Genomic DNA, 18,309 nt, shown 5'->3' on the forward strand with positions numbered 1-18,309 from the left:
TATAACTAAAGATCTCTGCAGTTCTGTTTATCTGTTAAGTTCTAGAGCTTAAAATTTTGTGGTGATCTTTTATGTCCACACATTAATCCGGGGTCATTAATTTATGTTAATGGCACCAAGGTGGTCATATATAGTAAATATTCACATTTATTAAGAGACACTATATGCAGTCAATGGTAAGCATTAAAGGAAGAGTCTTGGTCAGGCGCCGTGGCTCACACCTGTAATTCCAACACTTGGAGGCTGAGGCGGGCAGATTACCTGAGGTCAGGAGTTTGAGACCAGACTGGCCAACATGGTGAAACCCCATCTCTACTAAAAATACAAAACTTAGCTGGGCATGGTGGCACACGCCTGTAATCCCAGCTACTCAGGAGGCTGAGATAGGAGAATTGCTTGAGCCCATGAGGCAGAGCTTGCAGTGAGCGGAAATCATGCCACTGCACTCCAGCCTAGCCGACAGACCGAGCCCCTGTCTCAAAAAAAAAAAAAAAAAAAAAAAAAAAAAAAAAAAAAAAAAAAAAAAAAAGGAGTCTTTATGTTCAAAGAACTTTTAGTTTGGATTTTGAGCCTATACACATGAATTACATATATATCATTATTTATAATATGTTATTTTTCTGGTTTTACTTTCATTGCCTTTATCTCACAGAGGTCTAAAGGAGTAGTAGTTAGGGCCAGAAGAAACAATAGGTCGAGAATTGATGGGATTCAGTTGATGGGAATGCTTTTGTTTTCTTTCTATAAGCTGAGAAATATGACAAATACAACTTCTTAAATGGAAAGAATCTAGACAGGATTAATATGAGATGATAGTAATGGCCTATGAGTAGTTATATACTAAGATAATTTTATTATTGTTTATCTGGGGAAAGTATGTTCACAAATTAAATTTACCATATCAAGACCAAGGGAAATGAAATGAAAACTATCTCCTTCCTCACTCCCTGTTGTTTCCTCATAAATTGATTTTTGTGCTTTCTTTATCACTAGTCTGTATTTATTATATATAAAATATATATGTTTATATGTATATGTAGGCAGATATATACTGTATTAACTTAAAATCTTAGGGGAGGTTTCCCTGCTCCTCCCAAGAAAAGAAAAATAGAAATTAAAAAGAGCCTGATTAAATTTCTGTCACAGTTGAGACTCTCTCTGGTAGCAGCCTGACAGATTATTTTAGGCAGATAGATTTTCTCATATAATTGAAAAGTCCTTTTTTCTTATAATTAATAAAACAAACTTATTGAACATTTACATTTTTTTAACCCCTGGTCTAAATCTTTTATGTCTTAATCATCAAAAACAGTCTATCATGTAATAAGGTATATCCCCATTTTACAGATGAAAAAAACAGGCTTACATTACCTGTTCAGGGTCATGCAAACAAGCAGCAGGATTGAGATATGAACCAAACAGCTCTGAAGCCCATGTTTAATGTAGGCTAAACTTCCTTCCTTCAGAATGCTGTAAACCCTTAATTTGGGTAAAATTTTTCTTAACTGAGAACTTCATTGTTATGAAGTTATGCCACAAATAATCAACGTCAAGAGAATTCCAAAGTTTCAACTTATAATCACATCTTTGAGATGCCTTTTGAGTTCTCTTTTGTCATGGCAAAATCTAGGATTTGAACCTGGATCGCTCCAGAGTCGACAATTTAATCACTAAACAGCTTCTATACTTAAAAAAAAAAAATTAGCAAGGGTTTCTGACCAGTGTACTCACAATAAATGCACATTTATGACATGTATCTACTCAAGGAAATTTTTGCCTAAAGTAGGTATGCATGACTCTAGAGTATTTCCTTTATTACTTTGTTCAGAATATACACTAACAAAATATACATTAATCTTTTTTAGATTTGATTTTTATCAAAAAATTGTGGACTCAAACATGTGACTGTCACAGAGGGATGATACCAGGAGCTTTATATCGAGAGTTAGACCTGGGTTCTATCTTAATGCCCTGTGCCACTCATTGAGCTGTATGACCCTGGACAAGTCACATGTTTCTCTAGCTCTCAATTCTGCTCTGCAGAGTGAGCAGTTATGACTAAAGATTACCTAACTTTATTTCCAAACAATTTTATCTGTCCCTGAGTTGCCATGTCTGGCCCTTTTGGCTGATGCGATGTTAACTGTAAATAATCTTTGTTAAACACTATATATTAAGATTTCAGTTACTTGGTTCATGCTATAAGAATCACTTCCTTATATTTTCTCAATTGCTATTAAAAGAGGGAAGCATATGCACCTCGGATATTCTTTGAGGCTTCCAGACCTCCATGGTTTACTCCCAGATCACAGCAAGACTGTTCTGAATACCTCAGATTTCTCCTTGACAGGTAAAATGTATTCTTAAAATTGTGATTTGAGTGTTGTCTTTCATAACAGTTTAATTCTACTTAATATTGCTTTTACCTTTAAAAACATATTTGAAATGTTACTCTTTAAAATACTATTGCATTTCTTGTATGTTTTTTATATATTGTTTTTGTTTACCTTTTTTGAATTTTCTTCCTTGAGACCAGCTGTTCTCAAAGTGTGATACGAGGACCCCTGCAGGTTCCCAAAACACTTTCAGGAGTCTGTGAAGTCTTCTCTTTCCCAGCAGCATAACTGTGTGAGGCCAGATTTTCTTTCTATATTTCATCCAAAAAACATATAACAATAGAATGCAGAGAAGATATGAGACTCCAGCTGTCTTCTATTAAGCCAGATACTTAAAATATTTGCAAAATGTAAAACACTGCCATTCTTACTTTTTTTTTTTTGGTTTTAGAAAATACAACTTTTTCATTTTTAAAATGTTACTAATATTAAATAATGGGTTTATTATTGTTTGTTAAATGTTAATATTTTATTTTCTCAGTTCTGACAGTAAATATCAATAGATATAACCCATATAAAGGAAATCTCTTTGTTTTTTAATTATTTTTAAGAGGTTAAAGGGGTCCTGGCACCAAAAAATTTAAGAGCCACTCCTTTAGACCAGTTCATAATTGTATGGGTTTGGTATATTTTATTGTCGCCTGACCACTTAATTAATAAAACCTGTTATCATCTGTATCTCCCTGTCTTTGTTCTGCTCTGTGGAATGACTAGTAAAGTCAGTTGGGCTTGGTATGTGCAGCCTTCCTTCCATTCAGCTAAGAATCTATTCAGTAGTTTATTTGTGCCTGACTTTCTATGAGATGTCAGGAAGACAGAGATATATAAGACAGTTAAGGGACGTTTATAATTAACTGCAATGTAATACGTGCTATTAAGTAGCAGTATGAAGAAAGTGTAATGAGAATCTAGAGTAGTAATAGCCACCCAGCTTTTTTTCTGCATTCTCAAGCTATTCAATTTTCTTCTAATTAAAACAGGAAAACCTGATTTGTTTACATTAAACATTAAATTTGATTAAAATAGTTTATAGAAGCCACTAATATTTTTAAATAGAAATGACATTTGAAGTTAATTTAAGTAGCTATATAATGATATCCTCTCCTGCAGGCTCCATGAAGAAGAAAAGATCTTGAAAGTTCAGTCCTCACACAAGCCTTCTGAAATTCTGGAATGCAATGAAACTTCTTTACAGGAAGTAGCTAGTAAAGCAGCAGTACTAACAGAGACCCCTCGTACAACTGACAGTGAGAAGACTTTAATAGAAAAAATGTTTGGAGGAAAATTACGAACTCACATATGTTGTTTGAACTGCAGGAGTACCTCACAAAAAGTGGAAGCCTTTACAGATCTTTCGCTTGCCTTTTGTCCTTCCTCTTCTTTGGAAAACATGTCTTTCCAAGATCCAGCATCATCACCCAGTACACAAGATGGTGGTCTAATGCAAGCCGCTGTACCCGGTCCTTCAGAAGAACCAGTAGTTTATAATCCAACAACAGCTGCCTTTATCTGTGACTCAGTTGTGAATGAAAGAACCATAGGCAGTCCTCCTAATGAATTTTACTGTTCTGAAAACACTTCTGTCCCTAACGAATCTAACAGGATTCTTGTTAATAAAGATGTACCTCAGAAACCAGGAGGTGAAACCACACCTTCAGTAACTGACTTACTAAATTATTTTTTGGCTCCAGAGATTCTTACTGGTGATAACCAATATTATTGTGAAAACTGTGCCTCTCTGCAGAATGCTGAGAAAACTATGCAAATCACAGAGGAACCTGAATACCTTATTCTTACTCTCCTGAGATTTTCATATGATCAGAAGTATCATGTGAGAAGGAAAATTTTAGACAATGTATCACTGCCACTGGTTTTGGAGTTGCCAGTTAAAAGAACTACTTCTTACTCTTCATTGTCAGAAAGTTGGTCTGTAGATGTTGACTTCACTGATCTTAGTGAGAACCTTGCTAAAAAATTAAAGCCTTCAGGGACTGATGAAGCTTCCTGCACAAAATTGGTGCCCTATCTATTAAGTTCTGTTGTGGTTCACTCTGGTATATCCTCTGAAAGTGGGCATTACTATTCTTATGCCAGAAATATCACAGGTACAGAGTCTTCATATCAGATATACCACCAGTCTGAGGCTCTGGCATTAGCATCCTCCCAGAGTCATTTACTAGGGGGAGAGTGTCCCAGTGCAGTTCTTGAACAGGATTTGGAAAATAAGGAAATGTCAAAAGAATGGTTTTTATTTAATGACAGTAGAGTGACATTTACTTCATTTCAGTCAGTCCAGAAAATTACAAGTAGGTTTCCAAAGGACACAGCTTATGTGCTTTTGTATAAAAAACAGCATAGTACTAATGGTTTAAGTGGTAATAACCCAACCAGTGGACTCTGGATAAATGGAGACCCACCTCTGCAGAAAGAACTTATGGATGCTATAACAAAAGACAATAAACTGTATTTACAGGTAAGTTGGAAATACTTTATTTGTTGAAAATATTAAACAATTGACAGATAGTTAAATGAGTACCCTCATTTTGAAATCTAACTTACAAGTTTTTATGAAACTCTGAAATGTAGGTCTGGATTTACATGAAGTATTCTCTACCTGTATAACTAAATTGCCTTTCTAATATTGTGACAATTTAAATGAAAAGTGGCAATCAGATGTAATGCAGAAGATTTTATTTGTTCATTACAAAAGATGGCTCATTATGAAATCATGCCATACAAAATACAGAAAGTTTACAAAAGTCGACATATCCTCCCTCTTCCCCTTAGTCTCACCCACCAGAGGAAACAACTGCTAAATGTGGTGTTTATGCCCGCAAGACCTTTGTGTAAATATTTTAAGGGCTATTTCTTGATATTTAGGTGGATAAGATAAAAAAACACTAAAAGGTAGACTATGTAAAGAAAAGATATTCATATTCTTTGAGGATGTGGGCAATAAAACCAAGGAGATAATAGAACAATTGTAAATCAAAGCCAAGGAATGGTTTTATATGAGATAAATTTATTCATAAATATACTTTTTTCAAGGAGTTAGTGATTTTATTACTTAAAGGCTAATAAAAAGTTAAAATTCTTGCTGAAAGTATTTTGTTGTTGTTTTTGAAACTTGCCAGTTCTCAACATACAGGGCTAGCAGTAAATTACAGGTGAAATTCTAGGTATATTAATTGGGTGGTCTAAGTGATTTTGAGTTTGAATGAGTACATTTAAAAAATTTTGTGTTTGAAAGTCACTCCTGAAAGATACAGATAGAATAAGAAATGAACCACTATAGTAGTGATTTTTAGAGGGAAATTTTCTCAAAAGCCTTCAAATATACTGCATTATAAAATACTCATACATTTTTAAAGAAATATAGCAATGTTCTTGAGTGACAAAAACAATGAAGTTTACAGAAAAAAATAGAAAATCAGAATATTTGTTTGAACTGATTACTGAAGACTAACATCTAGTCAGATGGCTTATGATCAACATACTAGAAATAGATTGTATTCAACTGTGTCCTTCTTACTAGATATCATATAAACATTAGTCAAAGGAGAAATATGGGTTTTGAAAGATAAAAAACTACTCTCATTTCTGTGATTAGAATCCCAAATGCTTGTATAGCCAGCCATAGCAACTACTTGTTTGTAGCTTAGCTCCAAGTGATTTTCCAGTTTATCTTGCCATATACCCCATTACTTTCTGATTATACAATATTTGAGCATAAGGAACTGTTCTTATTATTTTAAGACTCGTATATTACTTTAATATAAAGAAAAAGCACTCTGTATTTTGTTAATTCAGTTTTTCAGTTTTATGCAGTTGTTCTAAATTCCGTCTTAAGTTTCATGTTGACAAGTTGTTTAATGCAAGAAAAGATACCGCCAAATTTTACATTAAGGTATTTTCCTTATTAAGACTAGGTAGTAAATCAGTTTCACTATCAGAGTACCCTTTTAAAGCAAAAATACAATAATAAGTATTCAATTTTTTTTTTTTTTTTTTTTTTTTTTTTTTGGAGATTGTCTCATTCTGTCACCCAGGCTGAAGTTTAGTGCCGTGATCATGGTTTACTGAAGCCTTGAACTCCTGGGCTCAAGTGATCCTCCTGCCTCAGCTTCCTGAGTAGCTAAGGACTATAGGCATGTGTCACCATGCCTGGCTAATTTAAAAAAAAAGTTTTTTTAAAGATTGTCTTGCTATTTTACCCAGGCTAGTCTCAAACTCGTGGGCTCCAGCAGGCCTCCCTCCTCGACCTCCCAAAGTGCTGGGCCACTGCATGTGGCCCAATAATCAACTCAATTAGGAACTTATATTTAGATTGTGATTATTTACATGTATTTATTGATTGATTGACACAGAGTCTCACTCTGTCACCCAGGCTGGAGTGCAGTGGCTTGATCTCGGCTCACTGCAACCTCCACTCCTGGGTTCAAGCAAATCTCAGGTCTCAGATACCCAAGTAGCTGGGATTACAGGCATACGCCACCATGCCTGGTAAAATTTTTTGTATTTTTAGTAGAGACAAGTTTCGTCATGTTGGCAGGCTGGTCTCAAACTCCTGGCCTCAAGTGATCTGCCTACCTTGGCCTCCCAAAGTGCTAGGATTACAGGCATGAGCCACTGTGCCCAGCCTATTTACTTTTAAATACAGTGATTGATAAAGGCTCAAATTATGAAGTTTTTCATACCATTTAATCAGATCATTCTGGTATTTTAAGTACATGTTGAGAGACTACGTTGTTTATTCTGTTATGTGAATGCACACGTGCTCATAATTACCAGGCAATAGAAAACTATAGTGTTGAGATTATGTATACAGCAGTTTCCAGCTATCAATTCTTAGTTTTAAACACCTGGAGCATGTACATGTATGTTTTCATTCTATCATTTTGTTTTTATATCCATTTTTCAGATATAATTCTTATATGTTATGCTTTATAATAGATTACTATGTCTGGACTATAGATTTAAGAAATAGCATTATACCTATTTATAAAACAGTTATAAAAACTTAAATTGTAAAAGTAAGGATGTGAAGTGAACATTTTGAGTTCCTCTGCTCTTGAACAATATTGCTAATGAATTTAACATTTTAGTACATATCAGGGTAGCTGCTTTCATTTTAATACTTCATAATCACATTAGAAACTCACCTTGTGATAATTTTAAGAAGCTTTTTTTAGGATTTCATTTTTACATTTTAGGATTTCATTTTTCAATTTTAAATCTAGCCACAACCAGATTTACAAGTGTTAGAAAATGTTGCTCTTTTGAGTATTGGCAAGATCCGTGGTTTTGAAAAACCCAGGCAAAAAATCTTATATGACAAACCATTTTCTACTCTGTGTAGCATAGCCTGACATTTGGGAAAACAATGCAAATTGTGGATTTCAAAGTAAATTTTTGAAAGGACTTTTATCTTCATATATTTCTTTCCCTTCAGTCCAGCTTCCATTAGGAGTATCTCCATTGTTTTAGTGTCTGGAATATAAAAACTAACCCTTTGGTTAGGATACAGTGAGAGATTGTGTAACACATCATCCTTGCATGGTCCAGATTACCCACCCATCTGTCCCGCATCAGCCACAGACCGCTTCCTATCTTTTCTTGCTTGGTTTATTTCCTTTGTTTCTTTGGAGGAGGTAGTAGTTCTTCTTAACTTCTGAATTATTTTCTTTTTCATACATTCAGAAGAGTATATTCAATATGTACGTGCAGTTTTAAAAAAAGGATTAATGTCAACAGTTTCACTTGAATGAGAAATATAAATATACTAAAAATTATTTGTCTCAAGGAGCAATAACTTTCCTGTGACTAGATCTATAGTCTACTACTGAAATTAGAATTAACTTTAGTACTGATATAAATTTGTGATATAAATTACACATTCTATGATAATCATAATTTTGACATTGTACACAATGTTCTTACCTATATTAAGTAAAATGAAAGACAGTTTTTCCTATTTTTATCCATTGTCTAAGCTTATCATCAGAAAACAGAATACTGCACATTTTTTTCTGTCAGCCATATATTTCTATAAATAATAAAGCAGAAAAAGAATATTACTTTTTTGGGATGCTGTATATCTTGAAATACAATATAGGTTTCATGGGTACACATGCAATGGAGTTACTAATTTTATATTTTATGTCATTCGACATAGTTTCTTTAAGGGAATCACTGTACAAAAACGTCTATGCAAAATTTGCCGTATCTTTTAGTGGCAGAAGTTCAAGGAGAACTTCTTGAACTCTACCTTATATGTCTGTTCAGTTTTAATTCATTAGGGAACATCATCTATGTATCTGAAACCGTGTGTTGTTTCCCAGATACAGAGTCATAGTTTCATTGCTTGTTTGGATAGTTCAATAGGTTATAAAGCTAGAACAATGAGGATTTGTGGCTTGGGGTGGGGGGGGTTGTGTCTGTTTCTGATGTTACTTATGGCACTTAATTTCAATCTGTAAAACATTTGTAATTCCTACTTTAATTTTATAGATCAAGGATAAATTAATATATATATCACCTTAAAAATACTTTGTAGGTAGACATTATACCAAAGAGCCAGCAATTGTTGTAAATGACACTGTAGATCACAAAAATGTTTTTAAGAAATATCCTGCAAATTAAGTTCTAAAAGCCTTATCAGAGACTGGTTAGTTAAGCCATTTTGTTACAAGGATTTATCAAAGGTCCCTTTCAGCCATAAAAATAGGTGATTCTTGATCATTTTGCGTACTGGGACTTGAACAGAAGATGCTGTATGCTACTGAAAAATAAAGTATCCATAATGTGACAGATAGGTGTCAGGGTATGCCTAGGTCTTTTCTTCGTAATGAAAAATTGAGCATTTTGTGAAGAGGGAATAATAATAAACTAAATCATTTTAGCTAGAAATTATAAAATAGTATTACCTTGCCAGATGGAACAAAATCGCTAGGCCTTAAGTTGAAAAATCGAAATAATAGTGTTTTTGTTATTAATGTTAACTGTATTTTGAAAGCCCTTCAGGATGATTATGCTAACAAGTTCAGGTATGCTGTGACCAGTAACTTTTAGACCTTATTTTTACCAACCCCATTTGAAATCTGTAGATACTCTCCCAGAAAATTAGGCACATGCCAGAATATTTTGCATATTTTTCCAAAGAGTCTGTGGGTGCCAGTTTTAGAATCCAGTTGTACACCTTGCCAAATGAATTTGCCAGTTTTTTTTTGTTTTGTTTTGTTTTGTTTTGTTTTGTTTTGTTTTGAGGTGGAGGAGACGCTCTGTCTGCAGTGGCCAGATCTCAGCTCACTGCAAGCTCCGCCTCCCGGGTTCCCGCCATTCTCCTGCCTCAGTCTCCTGAGTAGCTGAGACTACAGGCGCCCGCCACCTCGCCTGGCTAGTTTTTGTATTTCTAGTAGAGACGGGGTTTCACCGTGTTAGCCAGGATGGTCTCGATCTCCTGACCTCGTGATCCGCCCGTCTCGGCCTCCCAAAGTGCTGGGATTACAGGCTTGAGCCACCGCGCCCGGCTAATTTGCCAGTATTTATTCACATTTGCTTCCTTTGAAGCTAAGCACCTAATAGTATTCTAATATGAGATCATTAATATTTATTGAATACCTAATATATGCCTGGCATCTAGATAAATATGACTGATTTCTGATAAAAGTTTTCCTGATAAGGAAACGTTTTAGATATTACTGTGAGGAGGTAGGCTTCATTTTACTTGTCAGTGTTTTTTGAGACCTGTCTTATTATTTATTGAGAAATAGTCTATGGAAAGGGCAGAAAAAAAATTCATTCTTCTTCCTTTATTCATACGTTTAACTGTAATCACCCACTTCCAAAATAGCCCCAATTGCTGGAGAGTAGATAATCTATTGTGATAATCTTTGAATTCTATGTTAAATATATTAGAAAAGGATCTATTCCAATATGTTTTAGGGGGTTGCAGGAACTGTAATATTTTCTTAGAGAAATTTTTTTTTTTTTTTTTTTTTTTTTTTTGAGACGGAGTTTCGCTCTGTCGCCCAGGCTGGAGTGCAGTGGCCGGATCTCAGCTCACTGCAAGCTCCGTCTCCCTGGTTCACGCCATTCTCCTGCCTCAGCCTCCCGAGTAGCTGGGACTACAGGCGCCCGCCACCTCGCCCGGCTAGTTTTTTGTATTTTTTAGTAGAGACGGGGTTTCACCGGGTTAGCCAGGATGGTCTCGATCTCCTGACCTCGTGATCCGCCCGTCTCGGCCTCCCAAAGTGCTGGGATTACAGGCTTGAGCCACAGCGCCTGGCGAGAAATTTTTTTTTTCTTAGGTGCTTTAGTTTCAAAGTTATTGAGATTTGAAGAATGCTTATACGGATTAAGGTAGTTTTAAAATATTTCTATAGATGATATAACCATTGTACTTAGCATTTTAATTTCATAAAAATTATTTTTAATTTTAGGAACAAGAGTTGAATGCTCGAGCCCGGGCCCTACAAGCTGCATCTGCTTCATGTTCATTTCGGCCCAATGGATTTGATGACAATGACCCACCAGGAAGCTGTGGACCAACTGGTGGAGGGGGTGGAGGAGGATTTAATACAGTTGGCAGACTCGTATTTTGATCCTGAGAGAGTCCAAAATGCACTGGTCACGAAACATCTAATACTATGACTGTTAAAATGTCACAGACTATAACAAATATCTATCTTTTATTTTTCATTAGACCCTTATACTTCAAGAGAACACATTCAGTGCTTGTTTTTATTTTCTTGACACATTTATTAACAAAATGCATCATGGAAAAAAAATCTACCTCTTAAAATTCCATTTGCTTTTATGGTTAGACATGCTTGACCAAAAATGTTCAGAAGAAAATATGTACCTGGTCCCTAATTAAGCTGCATTAAATTTGGTAGAAGCATTTAAATGGTCTATCTTCAGTTTTACTGAACAAAAAATGTAATTTATTTAGCATTCTTTATAAAAGAATTGATGCTAGAGGTAAAAAAAAAAATACTTGTTTTTAAAAAATCCTTTACGTCTTGTGTAATTATCCCATTATTAAATTCAAGTTTTTAAAAATCAACTGGAGATGATAAAGTCTCTAAGGAAGGCAATAACAACATTTATCAAGATATAGTACTTTTCAGTTTTTGTGTAGTGTCTTCGGCATCACTGTATCTGTATTTCAAGTACAAATGTTTTTAAAAAGGATTCTTTATACATATGTGCTGAATGGATTTTAAGAAAGTTGCATGATCCTGTAAGAGCAACATTTTTACCTAAAAAATGCTAACTTTGTAGTATTTCTAATTGTTCAAGGATTTTAAAATTCTATTTCAGGGAGTATATCTTCTGTGTGTTTTGAAGGAGGTGAGTTCTGTATGTGCCTTGCAGTACTGTAATTCAAAAATAGGAATCTTTGGCTGCGAAATGTTTTTTTGGTTTTTTTTTTTTTTAATGAAATGTTAGGAAGTAATTTTTGTGCTAACATTAAAATTATAACTTTTTGAAAGGTAATAGATTTTCCAGAAGTAAAATCTGATGGTTCTAAATCAATCAATGTGATAGTTCATTTTTAACTCTTAGAAGAATTCAGAGGAAATGAACCCAGCTAAGTATAAAATCTTTCTTGATTTTGTTACTTACTCCTCAGAATATTAAACATTGATCACATATTTTTAGAGTTGTACATTTGAGTTTTTTGTTTGTTTCAGTCATATGTTTTGCACCGTTGTTTCTATTTTCATAGTTCTAGATAAAATGTTAAAATGCCAAACCCTACCTACCTTCCTACACTTTCTTTTGCCAGGAAACTGGAAACATGTCAGTTCTCCTGGTTCTTGATTATACAGTACTCAAGAGTTATCCCAGTTATCCCCCTTCCTAAAGGTTTTAACTTATCCACAGTTGTTCATTGTTCTCAAGATTGGTCTCATATTTATTTTGAAAACATTTTAAGGAAAAGAATGTTCTTCGATGATTTGGGGTTTATCTTTTTCCCAAGCTTTTATGGCAGTGGTTAAAAAAACAGAAATCCTCATGTTTATTCCACTACCTCCCATTCCTAACCTGTTTCCAGTCACCAGGAAGATTAGGAAGGCGGATTAGATTAAAAACTGAAAATTCTTTGCGGATTTAATCAAGGTTCTCCTCCTTATAAATGAATGAACCAGTTATCATGCTTTTCTGTGGTCTTCTTATCCCAATAGTGAATTTCTGAGCTATCCTGTGTATTCAGTTATCCACTTACTTGATAGCAACTTATGATCAGATTATATCAGTCTTGGCATTTATTGAAATTGGTAAAGTGACTTAATACTTGATAGATTGATATTGGGCTAAGATGCTTCTAGCAACTTTCATAAAAGCAATTAGACTTACGCAGCTTTATCTATGAATATCAATCAGGTCTCTCAAGGATTTTATGTATCAAGATAATATGTATTGACTTTTTTAAATGATAAACTGAATTCTAGTTAGAGTCTTTCCTTGGGATCTGCAGTGGGTTGGTTCCAGAACACCATCCCCCAATATTAAAATCCACAGATGCTCAAGTCCCTTATTTATATAAAATAGCACAGAATTTGTATATAACCTATGCACATCCTCCCATATACTTTAATCTCTACATGATGAGATATGATTGCATAGCACTTACATTGTGCTATGTAGTTGTTATATTGTTTTTTCATTTGTGCTATTTTTTATTACATTTATTGGTTTTTTAAATTTTCTATCCAAAGTTGTTTGAATCTATGGATACAGAGCCTGAGGATATGGAAAGCTGACTGAATATAGTAACACTGAGAGTATTCAAATAACTTCATACCAGTACCAAAAACTTGAAGACTTCCTTTTAACATTAAAAATATAGTAACCTTTTACATGATTTGTTGAATTCAAAATATTTGGAACCAGAATAATCAGAAACTTCATTCAAAACCTGTGCAGCTGAACTTTTTTTAGTAAGGTAATACTCAGGACTGCTCTGATTCTAACAGATCCCTGTGACGTAATTACAGATTTATTTGTCATATTAGGTCTTTTCTTTCTCCCATATTCCTAACCCTTGTGCTTAGCTCCAACTCTTGTGAGATTTAACTCTGAAGACTGAGTAGAGTGCTGTTGCTGTTTGTCTTTCCTTTAGTCCAGAGTAATCAGTTTAAATGAAGTTGCTTATTACTGCTAAGAAGCATTAGGCTTCCCTGCTAGCAAAAATGAAAAACTGTAAACCTGAGTCTGTTTCTTTCAAAGATGTTTTTTGACACAATTAAAGTAAAAAATGGTTTAGAGATACGCAAAGAAGGAAATATATATGATGTCACACAAGCTCCGATAACCTATCCACTAAGCAGGTGCCTATGCAACTCTGATTTGTGGCATTAACATATCTCAAATTGGAAGAAGGATTCTAGCTCATTCTCCATTCAAGCATCTTCCCACTGCCTGCTCTCTTCCAGCTAAATAATCAGAGAAGCAGGGCAGCATATGCCTGGAGATCCCTGACTTTTATCTCCATACCTTAAATTGTTGATAGATCCTTTGGATGTAGAGATAAAAATCCATTATGATGTCTAGAGGTATCAGGGGGTCCATGTGAAAGGTTCAAACACCCTATTACATATAATGCACATTTGGAAAGAATAAAAATTTTCAAGCTAAGTCTTAAGTTCAAATCTATAATTTTTTTCTCTTCAGTTCTGTTCTTTGTATGATAATATTCACAAAAGTAGTTGTCTTCTTTTCACATACTACCTCTTTAAAGCTATCATCTTATAATAAGTGGAATTGGATGCTTATTGTGCACCCAGCACAGTTTAGGAAAAAAATAATTGGCATAGTTTCTCCAGTTACTGGAAATCTTCATTTTGATGCTTTGTACTTTGTTCCAGGTCTTTAATTCTCAGTCTGTCTTTTCCTATGATTGTGTACTTCACATGATACATTCCATATAAAGAGCTCTTTTAAAATGAGTATTTCAAAAATACTGTACATTTATAGTATTTTTTCTCATACAAATGCGATAGTTTATATATCCTTTCATCATACATTTTTCTAATGAGTTTAGATTTCTGAAACTAAATATTCCTGAGGTAGAGAAAAGTTATTCACATTTTACAAAAACATACTAGGAAATGCTAACTGGTTGTTGTTAGCAACTCAGTAACATCACCCAGAGGAGTAAGGTTAAATCTTAGATAATGCAAACCTATAACTAAGAAGTTAAAGTTCAACAGTAAGGAAATTTGAATTAAAGGTTGCTATCCCAAAAAAACAAATAATTCTAAAATATAAGCTGTTTCATATGTATATTCTTAAGTTTTATCAAACTGTTATGTATCTTCAGTGTTAGCCTAAGTTAATATTCTTAGAGTGCTTTTTTAGAAGTGAACGAACCTTAAAATGAATGGGGGATTAAAAAAACAAACTGCTTTAAAAAAACTAGCTTGTTTTTAAAAAAAAAGCTTTCCCATATGAAGAAATTTGTATATAAATAATTTTTAAAGAAATGATAATCAAGATTTTCATAAAATCAGCAATCTAGGTTTCACAAATTCAAAAGAATTTATTACATAAAACCATAAGCCCCACTGTTACATAACCAGTGTGGACTTAACATTAAAAATAGAATCTAAGAAGTCAGCCAAGTGTATTGCCAGCTCTCATCAATGTCTGTTATGACCTGCACTTGTTTTTATCTTCATGGAGCTCATGTTTTCATGTTTTGCTTGTGTTGTTGACACGCGCACGTGCACACACACACACACACATACACCCCTTGATTTCAAGGGTGAAAAATTTAGCCTTTTCTGGCCAGATCATCAGTTTATAACCTTGCATTTCATGTTAAAATCACTTGAAGAGCTTTTTAAAAATAATACCATGCCCAAGCCTCATCCTAGACCAATTACATTATGTGGAGACTGGTCATCAGTGTTTTTTGAAGTTCCTAACATGATTTTATTGTGCCACCTGGGTTGAGAACTGGACTACAAAAGGAATTTTTTTCCCCATAGGTCTTTCGTTCAAGGGGATTATTAACATATGTCGAGAGTCTGCCGTGTGCTGGCAGATATTTATGTCTTTTTAACTTATACTAGCCCTGTAAGTGGGCTCATACCCATATCCTCCCTCACCTCTTAATGGACAAAGAAAATAAAGATTCTGATTAAGGAACTTGCTCAACATCGCGCAACTAGTAAAAATCAGAGCTGAGATTTTAACCCAAGTCTTCAGAGCTCCAAAGTCAATACTCTAATGGAGCACAGGACTTAAGCAAATTACCTATTAACAAAAGCTTAACAATGAATTGTGTAAAATGAAATATCAGTGTTTCCCTTATCCTTTTGCACTCCAAACATGATTCCTTAAGAGAAAAAAAGAAAAGAAAAGAAAAGATCTACTTTGTTAAAACCTATATGTGATCATCTAAAGGGTTGAGAAATGTGGTTCTTAAACTCATTTGTTATACCCGCTTAGTTTCTGTTTGCTTTACTAGGCTTATCTCTTCCATTCTTGCCTTTATGCCCTCTGTCGTGCATACTGGACTTTGCATGACGTTTTTTCACACAGCACCATATACTTGCCATCTCGAGACCTTTGCACATTCAGGTATCAGGATAGCATACCTTATGCTACTTTCTCTTCCCAGCTTTCAGCAGACTAATTAGTTGCCTCCTACCTCCATATGTTCATATCTTCTCATACTGACCTCCCAAGCTGATTAGTCTCCCCCTTTATCCTGAGATGTGTATTGTGCTTCCCTTTGAGAAGGCCATGGCTTAGCAATGGGGCTAAATTAGCACTGGAGTAAAGGCTAAGCCTTTACAGTATAAAGTTTACACCCAACAAAGATTAAAAGTAGGTCTTAAAAGGATCAAATTCTAATGCTGGTTAAATTCTTTAAGTAATTTAACTGCATACAGAACAAATTGCAATCTCTTTAAGGAAATGCAGTGAAGTAAAATTCATAATATCCAGCATCTGATCAAAAAGTATGAGGCATTCAAAGAAGGAAAAAAATCCAGAAATTATGGAAAGAAAGGAATTTGTGAAGTAGGAGCTTAAAAGGAATGTAGAAAATCATGAGCACAGTGAAGAGAAAAATGGAGGATCCAAGAGTCAATTATCCAAGAGAAAATTAAAAGCACCTAGAGGAAAAGAATATGAGGTCAGGAAACAATACACAGCCCACAGGTCAAATCTGTCCTGCGTCCTGTTTTTTCATGAGTAAAGTTTTATTGGAGCACTGCTATACCTGTGACATATTGTGTATGGCTGTTTTTACACTACAGTGGTAGAGCTGAGTAGTTATGACAGAGACCATATATATTAGTCTGTTTTCATACTGCTATAAAGAACTGCCTGAGACTGGGTAATTTATAAAGAAGAGGATTAATGACTCACAGTTCTGCATGACTTGGGAAGCTTCAGGAAACACAATCATGGCAGAAGGTGAAGCAGGCTTGCATTACAAGGTGGCAGGCAAGAGACAGCAGGGAAAACTATCTTATGAAACCATCAGATCTCGTAAGAACTCACTATCCTGAGAACAGCATGAGGGAAATCGCCCCCATGATCCAATCACCTCCCATCAGGTTCCTCCCTCAACACGTGGAAATTACAATCCAAGATGAGATTGTATATGGTGTAACCATATCACCATACAGCCTGCAGAGCCTAAAATATTTACTATGGTACATAAAAAAATTCTGATCCTTGATATGGAGAAACAAAAGACCAGTCATTTTATCAGAATATGAAAGCTAAGGATGGTGGAATGGCATCTAAAAAGTGCAGAAGGGAAAAAAAGTAAACCTAGTGAACACTCACTATATCCAGTGAAGATTCCTTCAACATGAAGGTGAAGTAGATATTTTTAGACAAAAGCTGAGAGAAATTTTTTCTCAAATATTTGCACCCACAAGATAGGTTAAAATTCTTCAGGCTGGAGAGAACATACCAGGTGGAAATGTGGATCTACAAAAAGGAAGGAAGATTTGGAAATGGATTGGGCACCATTGACTCAATTTACAGAAGAAAGCAGGGACAGTTTTGGGAAGCTCAAGACACACTGTGCCCATGAGCAGCAATTTGGACCTCCTGCTGCATCCACTGTGCATCAAACACACACTGTACAGACCAAGACTCCTAGGAAAAGAAGTATAAACATGGACTAACACAGAGGTGGGCAAACTACAGCCTCTGTCCCAGCCACCTGTTTATGTAGAATCCAAAGTAAGAATGTTTAACTTACACATAAACTTCTAGAATTGAGTTTAGCAAGTCTCCTAAATACAAAGTTAATATACAAAGTTCAAGGGTATATTTACACACCAGTGACAGGTATTAGAATAAGACATTTTAAAATATTAACAATAATGTAAAACAATTTTTTAGACATCTAGAAACAGTTTTTTAGAAATAAAAGATGCATAAGACTGCCACACAATACCACAAAACATTATTTAGGAAATTAAAGAAGACCTAAATAAATCATGGCTTGGAAGACTCAATTTTATAAGTACTCAAAATAAATAGTTAACTTTTCCCAGTCTATAGAATCAATGCGATCCCAATCTGGGAATTCTATTTTGTATTGAGGAGCTGATTCTGAAATGTAAAGGGAAAAATTCCAAAAATTGTCAAGAATCTTGGAAATGAGGAACAAGGTAGAATGACTTTCTTTACAAGATAAAACGTATAAGGCTAAAATAATTCAGATGAGGAGACTTATCAGAAATAGGCCCATACTTACATGCATATGTGATTTATGACAAAAATAATGTGACCATCCTAGTTGTTTGAGACTGAGGCTGTTCCCAAGACATAGAAATTTCAGCTAAAACCAAGAAAGTCCCAGGCAAACTGCAATGACTTGGCCCCTAGACAAAGGTGACACTTCAAAGCAATGTGAAAAGGATGGTCT

General features: G+C 34.7%; 1 protein-coding gene across 1 annotated transcript in view; it reads left to right on the forward strand.

Annotated features, from left to right (window-relative positions):
• The window catches only part of USP38 (ubiquitin specific peptidase 38), a 38,114-nt gene extending 26,045 nt beyond the window's left edge, over nt 1-12,069 (forward strand). Inside the window, exons 8-10 of the mRNA XM_010356725.2 lie at nt 2,244-2,350; nt 3,507-4,869; nt 10,838-12,069. Of these exons, the coding sequence (XP_010355027.1) occupies nt 2,244-2,350; nt 3,507-4,869; nt 10,838-10,999 (1,632 nt within the window). The 3' untranslated portion in view covers nt 11,000-12,069. The remainder of the gene's footprint in view (nt 1-2,243; nt 2,351-3,506; nt 4,870-10,837) is intronic.
• The last annotated feature ends 6,240 nt before the right edge of the window (nt 12,070-18,309 follow it).

The sequence above is a fragment of the Rhinopithecus roxellana genome, chromosome 2 (assembly GCF_007565055.1).
Source record: "Rhinopithecus roxellana isolate Shanxi Qingling chromosome 2, ASM756505v1, whole genome shotgun sequence".
NCBI lineage: Eukaryota > Metazoa > Chordata > Mammalia > Primates > Cercopithecidae > Rhinopithecus > Rhinopithecus roxellana.